The 9,847-nt window shown below is 44.4% G+C and overlaps 1 protein-coding gene across 1 annotated transcript; it reads right to left on the bottom strand.

Moving 5' to 3' along the window:
* Nucleotides 1–318: 318 nt before the first annotated feature.
* LOC123409075 lies at nt 319–975 on the bottom strand. Its single transcript, XM_045102062.1, has 2 exons — nt 782–975; nt 319–655 (listed from the first exon to the last, which is right to left on the bottom strand). Exons 1-2 carry the CDS (start codon nt 885–887, stop codon nt 525–527), a joined length of 237 nt encoding a protein of 78 aa, XP_044957997.1. The 5' UTR covers nt 888–975; the 3' UTR covers nt 319–524.
* Between the last annotated feature and the right edge of the window lie 8,872 nt (nt 976–9,847).

The raw sequence follows: 9,847 nt of genomic DNA, 5'->3' as shown, positions 1-9,847 counted from the left end.
TTCATTAAGAAAGTTGCATACACGTATACGTAGATATTTGCTACAACCGACGTTTGACTTTTGCTACCACGCACCATCAACTTCGTTTTTTACTACGATCATGTAGGTATTTTTTTTTGCTACAATTTTTTTTGTTACAACAGTTGACGAAAATTGCTGCACCGCGCCAAAAATTGTTGCATCGAAAAAAAAATTGCTGCATGAAGATCTAACGGTGCGGCCCGCCTACAGCTGACGGATTGGACGGTTCCAGTATTTTACTCTCATTGCACGAGGCAGTCTTGTAGACTGAATCTGGATTTCAAAGTCTTAACACAATGGCAGTCACGTTGTCCATATTTATTAGCTCTGAAACGAGCTTTAACGTTCGCATAAGCATTCGTAATTTCATACCAGGGCCAGGCTTGCAGTTTTATTCATAGTGCTAAACGTAGGTACTTGTAACAGCGGATATTACTCTCGGTTCAGTAAGGTTGTCGCAGCAGCTTGTGCTGCTAGACTGCTATGACAGAGGAAGGGGTCCATCAAGGCCGTCCGATCCCTCCATTGTATGGGGAAGGGGATCCGCGGGAGGGACGGCCGGGGTATCGCCCCGTAGGCCTAGGGCACGGACGTCCTCCCATGCACGCAGGACGGTTTGGGTTCAGAGAACCACCTGGAAGGAAAACAAGCATCCATGGCTTTTAATACTGAATTTCAGAACGCAGGAATAAGAATCTTCTTTCAAGGAGAAGACGAAGATTGACGAAGAGGACGAAATAAACAGTTTGGAAGCGCTAACCGCTGATGCTGCCGGCTCCGTGGCAGACGGAGCTGCTCATGATCACGGCGGAGATGACGAAAAGCGCGATCACCATGAAGCGTGCAGCTCTCGCGAAGAACGCCATCGTAATGTGGTAGGCTGCTTACTATGTTGCGAGTTGTGAGTTGTGAGTAGCTGGAGACTAGGAGCTGTGTGTGTATATCCTGCTGCTCGCGGAAGGCCCGTATTTGTAGATGCCGACCCCCATGGAAATGAAAAAGATCGCTTTGGCCCCCTTAATTTCATACTCTCCCTCCACTTTTAAATACAAGTCTTTTTAAACGTATTGCTAGTGAACTACATACAGAGTAAAATGAATCTACCTTTAAAATATGTCAATATCCATCTGTATATAGTTTTCTACTAAAACCTTTAAAAGACTTGAAATATTTAGAAACGGAGGGAATAGGAAATAATAATCACGCTATTTTTGACGGGCACACGTAAGTGTTTGCTCAAATTTCCACGGCCCCTTAGTCCGGCTTGGTGAGTGGTGAGGTCACACCTTGGCCGTGCACGACCGGCGAGGAGGAAATGTGGGAGCCAACGACCCGAGTCTAGGTCGTCTTGTCGAGCAGGAAAGCTATATGTAGTGGCGTAGTGCTCCACTCGCCTCGCGTTTCCACGCATGCGTCCATGCGCTGTGCATGCCATGTTTCTGTCTGACGTCTAACCTTTTTGATATACTTGAGCACTGAATTGTTTCGATATGCTTCTCTATGCGATGTTCCGGACTAACTTTGCGATGCATGCAACTACTCCACTATGCAATTGCTCTCTGTCAATGATTATTCGAGAGCAATGCTTATGATGTTTTTTTCAGGGACATCAATGTTTACGATGTTGGTAGCGCCTTCGATTATAATTTTGAATCATTGAATTTATACCCTTTGTTCTGCCGTACTTGAACTACAAAAGAAATTCGAGAACTTGCAGCTCGCAAGGAATGAGCTCATGAATCGGGGAACTGTCCTATACTACCGTGCCTTAAGCATCAACCATAACTTACAAATTCGGACCATTAAACGTGAGTGAACGTATTCGGACGCACCCGTGAACATTCATCAGTCATATCTTAAATCTGGTCGTTCACATCTCACTTTTTATATTTTATCTCTTAGATCCAAACAAAATCATACAAAATGAATAGCCTATGTACTACTTAGTATATGCTGTAATTTTTATCTATTTTTAGGTCAGCCCAATATATAATTTCAGAAATTCGTAATAAATCCTAAAGGGCCACGCAGCCCATTTGTACAAGGCAAGAGGTGAAAATGTTTAGCCCCACATTGCTTGTTTAGTGAGAGTTGCACCTCCTTATAAGGGAGGATGTTTCCACACATGTATGAGACACGCGCGTTCCTCCTCCTCCGCCCGCCTCGTCACGACGCTGGTTGCGGGAACGAGCCGAACTAAATTTTTGCCACGCACGACTGGTATACGAAAGGTCACTCAGAAGCTGAACGCTGCACCCTTCAGCTGCTGTCTGTTCGTTTCGTCTCCCTCGTTCTCTTGGGCTCCCGTCGCTCGCCTCTCGCCTCCTTCTCTTGCGCCTATAAAAGAGAGGTCGCTCCTCTCCAGAGAAACGTATCAGAATTTCCTCTCACCACCGGTTCCATTTCTCTGTGCTGCTGCTACGTTCTTCCCCATCCCAACTTGCGGTGTGCATCGTATGTCGAGACAGTAGGACTCCGAAACTCCGTCTCTTCGAGTCCTGTACGGGAGAAGGGCAATAAGATTTTTGAGGAGCGCTCAGCGCGACTACTGGCTTCCGTCACGGACACCGACGATCTCTTCCCGGATGACGACTTCTTCCCCGACGTCGACCACCTCTTCGGTAACATGGCCAACGACAACGCCAACACCAACCCTACAGCTGCTGCAACTCAGTAAGTGTTCATGTTCCTTTTCTTTGAGTTCCTGCCGCAACTTCTTGCTCCAGTTTCACTTCTAGATATGTTCTGTTTCTGCTCATCCTTTCATATGATGTTTTGTGTACATAGAACGACTCTATATATGTTCTCTTTTAGATCATATGTGCACATGTATTTTGTCGTCTCATCTCTATATTGCCTGCCTTGTTTCATCTATTTTATGATAGTCATGTTTTCTCTATCTTTTCTGTTAATAAAATCCTATGGTAAATTGCTCATAGTTCGAACAATCCAAAAATCTTATTATAGGCAATTTACCCCGAGTGATTTTTTTTGCTTCCATGAGACCTCCTATTTTTGAGGGTATCCACTATAAGAGGTGACGCGTGAGAACTGTTCTATGGTTTCAAACCATCAGCTGCTATGACACCACTGTTGGCAAACCTGAAGGAGATCATGATGCTCAACAGGAACTAGCTTTTCACAAAATGGATACCTTGTTTAAGGCTGCTCTCTTGAGCGTTCTTGGTGAGAACATAGTTGATGCTTATGCGTCAATTGATAATGGAAAAGATATGTGCGATGCAGTCGAGGCCAAGTTTGGGGTCTCGGATGCTGGCGCTGAGCTGTACATCATGGAACAATTCTATGACTATAGGATGACTGAAGAGCGCTCCGTGGTTGAGCAAGCTCACGAGATACAGTCATTTGCAAGAGAACTTGAGCACTTCAATTGCATGCTACCGGACAACTTTGTTGCCGGAGGCATCATCAGTAAACTTCCTCCTTCGTGGAGGAACTTTGCTACCTTACTGAAGCATAAGAGGCAGGAGTTTTCCGTTCTGGATCTCATAGGTACTCTTGATGTGGAAGAAAAGGTGAGAGAAAAAGACACACGTGCTCGAGGTATTGAGGAAGGATCTAGTGCCAATCTGGTACAGAAGAAAAACTTCCAGCCCCACAATTTCAAGAATAAGGGCAGGTCTGATGGTAAAGCAAAGTTCGATGGGAAGAACAAGGCTGTACAACACACCAACTTCAAGAAGAAGAATGACAAGAAGAAAGGCGTTTGTCATGTGTGCGGAGATACTGATCATTGGGCACCTAACTGCCCTAACCGTTATGACAAGCGTCAACATGGGAAAGACGACAAGACCACTAATGTTGTCATTGGTGACACTGACGTGGTGGATGTTGGGTATGGTATATTTCCCACTATCCTTTCAGTATGTCATTTTCCCGATTGGTTGATTGACACATGTGCTAATGTGCATGTATGTTGTGATGTTTTCATGTTTTCATCTTATCAGTCCACAGGGACTTCCACCGTGCTGATGGGCAATGGTTCAAGTGCTTCTGTTCGTGGTGTTGGCATGGCCGATCTGAAATTTACTTCGGGGAAGGTCGTGCGGCTGAAGAACGTGCATTATGTCCCCTCCCTGAATAAAAATCTTGTTAGCGGATCTCTTTTGTGTAGAGATGGCTACAAGCTTGTCTTTGAGTCGAATAAATTTGTAATATCCAAGTATGGAACTTTTGTTGGTAAAGGCTATGAGTCAGGAGGCCTGTTCCATTTATCCTTGGCTGATGTTTGCAATAAAGTTGTTAATCATGTTTGCAACAATAGTAAATCAAATGTGTGGCATTCACGTCTCTGTCATGTTAATTTTGATTGCATGTCGCGACTAGCCAAATTGAACTTAATCCCTAGCTTCACCATTGTCAAGGGATCTAAGTGTCAAGTTTGTGTGCAAGCCAAGCAGCCTCGTAAGTCTCACACGACTGCCGAAACGGGAAACCTTGCACCACTAGAGCTCATACATTCAGATCTATGTGAAACGAATGGTATTTTGACAAAAGGTGGAAAAAATATTTCATGACGTTAATTGATGACTCCACTAGATACTGCCAAGTGTATCTTCTGAAATCTAAGGATGGGGCTTTGAACTTTTTCAAGATCTATAAAGCTGAAGCGGAAAACCAACTTGATCGAAAGATCAAGAGGCTTAGGTCCGATCGTGGTGGAGAGTATTTCTCAAATGAATTTGATTCTTTCTATGCGAAACATGGTATAATCCATGAGAGGACGCCTCCCTATTCACCTCAGTCAAATGGGGTAGCCGCAAGAAAGAACCGTACTCTAACTGATTTGATTAACGTCATGTTAGACACATCAGGTCTCTCCAAGGCATGGTGGGGGGAGGCAATATTGACTGCATGTCGTCATGTCCTAAAAGGAGTTCCCACAAAGAACAAAGAGATAACTTCATTCGAGGAATGGGAGAAGAAAAGGTTAAAACTCTCTTATCTACGAACCTGGGGTTGTTTGGCGAAAGTTAATGTGCGAATTCAAAAGAAGCGCAAGCTAGGACCAAAAACTGTGGATTGTGTTTTCCTCGGATATGCTTTTCATAGCATTGGATATAGATTCTTGGTTGTAAAATCTGAGGTATCTGACATGCATGTCGGTACAGTCATGGAGTCAAATGATGCGACTTCCTTCGAAAATATCTTTCCTATGAAGAATATGGCTACCTCATCTAATAAGGAGATGCCTAATTCATCGAATCATGAATTAGTTACAATTACTGAACCTATCATTTTGATGGAACTTTTTGAAAATACTGTGGAGGAGAACAATGAAGTTCAAATCAGGAGCAAGAGACAGAGGACTGCAAAGTCCTTTGGTGATAATTTTCTTGTGTATCTCATAGATGACACTCCCAGTTCTATTTCGTAGGCCTATGCGTTTGAAGATGCTGACTACTGGAAGGAAGCAGTCCGTAGTGAGATGGATTCTATCTTGACAAATGAAACTTGGGAGATCACTGATCGCCCTTATGGGTGTAAACCTATAGGATGCAAATGGGTATTCAAGAAGAAGCTTAGTCCTGATGGTACTATCGAGAAGTACAAGGCACGACTCGTGGCTAAGGGTTATACCAAAAAGGAAGGTGAAGACTTCTTTGATACTTACTCACCTGTGGCTCGACTGACCACCATTTGAGTACTACTTTCACTAGCCGCCTCACATGGTCTTCGCATTCATCAAATGGATGTGAAGACTGCTTTCCTAAATGGAGAGTTGGATAAGGAAATTTACATGGAACAACCAGATGGGTTTGTAGTAGATGAACATGAAGAAAAAGTGTGCAAGTTGCTGAAGTCTTTATATGGACTTAAGCAAGCACCCAAGCAGTGGCATGAGAAGTTTGAAAGAACTTTAACAGCTGCAGGCTTTGTTGCAAACGAAGTTAATAAATGTGTGTACTATCGCCATGGTGGGGGCGAGGGAGTTATCCTTTGCTTGTATGTTGATGACATACTGATTTTCGGAACAAATCTGAATGTTATTAAGGAGGTCAAGGATTTCCTATCTCACTGTTTTGAGATGAAGGATTTAGGAGTGGTTGATGTCATTCTGAACATCAAGTTGTTGAGAGACAATGATGGTGGGATTACGTTGCTTCAATCTCACTATGTGGTAAAGATCTTGAGTCGTTTTGGATATAGTGACTGCAAGTCCTCTCCCACACCATATGATGCCAGCACGCTTCTTCGGAAGAATCGAAGAATTGCTAGAGACCAATTGAAATATTCTCAGATTATTGGCTCGCTTTTGTACTTAGTTAGTGCTACAAGACCTGACATCTCTTTTGCTGTTAGCAAGCTGAGTCGGCTTGTCTCAAAACCAGGAGATGTGCATTGGAAAGCTCTAGAGAGAGTTTTGCATTATTTGAAAGGCACTGTAAATTATGGAATTCACTATACTGGACACCCAAAGGTGCTTGAAGGGTATAGTGATTCAAACTGGATCTCTGATGCTGATGAGATAAACGCAACGAGCGGATATGTATTCACTCATGGAGGTGGCGCTGTTTCTTGGAAGTCTTGCAAGAAAACGATCTTAACAAGGTCAGCAATGGAAGCAGAACTCACAGCACTAGAGACAGCTACGGTCGAAGTAGATTGGCTTCGGTGGCTCCTGAGTGACTTGCCGGTTGTCGAGAAACCTATAACGGGTATCCTTATGAACTGTGATCACGAAAGTGAGCAGCTCAAAGGATAACATGAAGTCATCAAGACACGTTCAGAGAAGGTTAAAATCTCTCAGGAAGATGAGAAACTCCGGAGTTATTGCATTGGATTATATGCAAACATCTAAAAATCTGGCAAATCCTTTTACTAAGGGTCTATCACGTAATGTGATAGATAACACATCGAGGGAGATGGGTATGAGACCCACAATTTGAGTTGTTCACAGTGGTAACCTATTCTTTGTGATCGGAGATCCCGTGAATTAGATGTGGAAGACAAGCTATTGTTCAACTGAGAGGAAAGTATCCTTATCATTGATAATACCACTCCATGAAGATGCAATACTTCCCTAAACTACAAGGCAGGTTGATATACATCTTAATATGTTCTAATTGGCTTATTGAAGCAGAGATGTTATCCTGCAGAACATCTTTTGAAGAACATACCTATATGAGTCTGATTGTTAACGTCACAATCTATGAGAGTAGGGTGCTCTCTAGTAAACTCATGAAAGGTCTCAGAGTATGACGCATAAGCTCCACCCGCGGGGAAGTCCCACGGTAGCCTAGTATCGATCAAGGCTCTGTGTGAAGCTAGATTCACAGAAAACTTGCAGTTCCAGGCCTAGTCAACTGTTCAAGTAGCTTACTAGTGTAGCATAGAGTTCTAGGTGGAAGTTCAACTTAAGAGTCTCCACTGCAGTATCGGTATATAAAACAGTGTTTTGGAACCAAAGGAAAATTTTGTGTGCCTCTGGGATCTGGTGGGGGATTGCTGGAATTTTTATCTACTTTTGGGCCAACCCAATATATAATTTCAGAAATTCCTAATAAATCCTAGAGGCCCACGCAGCCCATTTGTACAAGGCAAGAGGTGGAAATGTTTAGTCCCACATTGCTTGTTTAGTGGGAGTTGGACCTCCTTATAAGGGAGGATGTTTCCACACATGCATGAGCTTCAGAACAAGAGAGACATACACGCGTGCTCCTCCTCCTCTGCCGCCCGCCTCGTCTCGTCACGACGTGGGTTGTGGGAATGAGCCGAGCTAAACTAAATATTTGCCACGCACGACTGGTATACGAAAGGTCACTCGAAAGTTGAACGTTGCACCCTTCGGCTGCTGTCTGTTCGTTTCGTTTCCCTCGTTCTTTTCAGCTCCCGTCGCTGGCCTTTCGCCTCCTTCTCTCACGCCTATAAAAGAGAGGTCGCTCCTCTCTAGAGAAACACATCAGAATTTCCTCTCACCATTGGTTCCATCTCTCTGTGCTACTGCTACGTTCTTCTCCATCCCGACTTGCGGCGTGCACCGTATGTCGGGATAGTAGGACTCCGAAACTCCGTTTCTTCGAGTCCTGTATGGGAGAAGGGCGATAACGTTTTTGGGGAGCGCTCACCGCGACTACTAGCTTCCGTCACGGACACCGACGATCTCTTCCCGGACGACGACTTCTTCCCCGACATCGACCACCTCTTCGGTAACATGGCCAACGACAACGCCAACATCAACCCTACTGCTGTTGCAACTCAGTATGTGCTCATGTTCCTTTTCTTTGAGTTCCTGCCGCAACTTCTTGCTCTATTTTCACTTCAAGGTATGTTCCGTTTCTGCTCATCCTTTCATATGATGTTTTGTGTACATATAACAGCTCTATATATGTTCTCTTTTAGATCATATGTGCACATGTCTTTTTTCGTCTCATCTCTATATTGTGTGCCTTGTTTCATCTATTTTATGGTAGTCATGTTTTCCCTATCTTTTCTGTTAATAAAATCCTATGGAAAATTGCTCATATTTCGAACAGTATATATACTAGTCTTCGTCGTTGTTCGAGATGACCTCACTCGCATGCGATGTCTCCTCCACAGCCCGCGTCTCCTCAGTCTGCTGCCAACGAAGATGCTTGGCCTCCACAACCGACTCAGAGTGGGTGGAGTTCAGGATGGCCTCCTAATCCGGTCATAGCTCCATGTCCTCCTCCATCGTCGGTGCCTCATCCTCCCTCACATCCAGCGGCGATGCTTCTTCCGTCAGCTCCTATTGCCCCCCCACACACATAGCGGCGGTGCCTTGTAACGACTAAGATGCGGTCCTTTCTGATTTGGGAAACGAGGCCCCTAATTGGAAAGAAGCGCATCTAAGCGTTTCGCAAACATGGTAACATAGCACATACATAATATCAACAGAATGACAATAAGGGATTAAATTGCCATCTCATAAATATATCAGAGTTACATCACGCATTCAAACAAGGTAGTTCCTCTATGGACTACAAAACATGAGAAATGACTATGCTACCCTGCATGCTTGCCCATGATCACGACCACGCCCCAGTCTTCTGGATAGTTCACGTACAGGCGGTCGCTCTCCTCATCGTACTGCCACGCCAGCTGCGTGCCGTCAGGATCACCTGTCTCGGGGGTACCTGAACCTGTTGGTGTTGTGAAGGAATCTGTGAGCCACGGGGACTCAGCAATCTATGACCTCGGTGCGAGAACTAGTCAAGTTATTAGGTTGGGCAGGTGAAGTATTTAGGTTGCAGTATCCTAAGCTTTATATGGTGGCTAACTTACGTAGAACATGAATTGAAGGTGGTCTATTCTAGCGGTCGATAATAAATGATCACTAAGTAATCCTGAACACCTACCTACGTCAATCATAACCCCACCGTGTTCCCGATCGAAGAGAGATCTTCGAAGGGGACAGTCACGGTTACACACACAGTTGGCAATTTTATTAGCTAATGATTAAGTTATCTATTACCGGATGTTAACAAAATATTCCAAGTTGCCACATAACCGCGGGGACGGCTTTCCGAAAGATTAAACTCTGCAGGGGTGCTCCAACTAGTCCATCACAAACGTACACGGGCCGCAAAGTAATCCTCTATCACGAAACTCGTGATCTCGTCGGATTCCTTAGAGGAAAACCTCAACTATGGGGAGAACCAAAGCTTCACCGGGATTCCAAAACGCAAGATATATCGCTAAGGTAAGAGAAGACTAGCAGGACCTCCCGTTGTGTCAACGACCCTGATAAGAGCCGCGTATCTCAGTCTCAGGACACGACGGATGGAATTAGCTACGAGAACCAAACCTCAAGTTTCCTTGTGGTGGCCCTACAGGCAAACTA

Source organism: Hordeum vulgare, chromosome 7H (genome assembly GCF_904849725.1).
Source record: "Hordeum vulgare subsp. vulgare chromosome 7H, MorexV3_pseudomolecules_assembly, whole genome shotgun sequence".
NCBI lineage: Eukaryota > Viridiplantae > Streptophyta > Magnoliopsida > Poales > Poaceae > Hordeum > Hordeum vulgare.
Note: the sequence above shows the minus strand (reverse complement) of the source record. Positions and strands in the feature narration are given on the sequence as shown.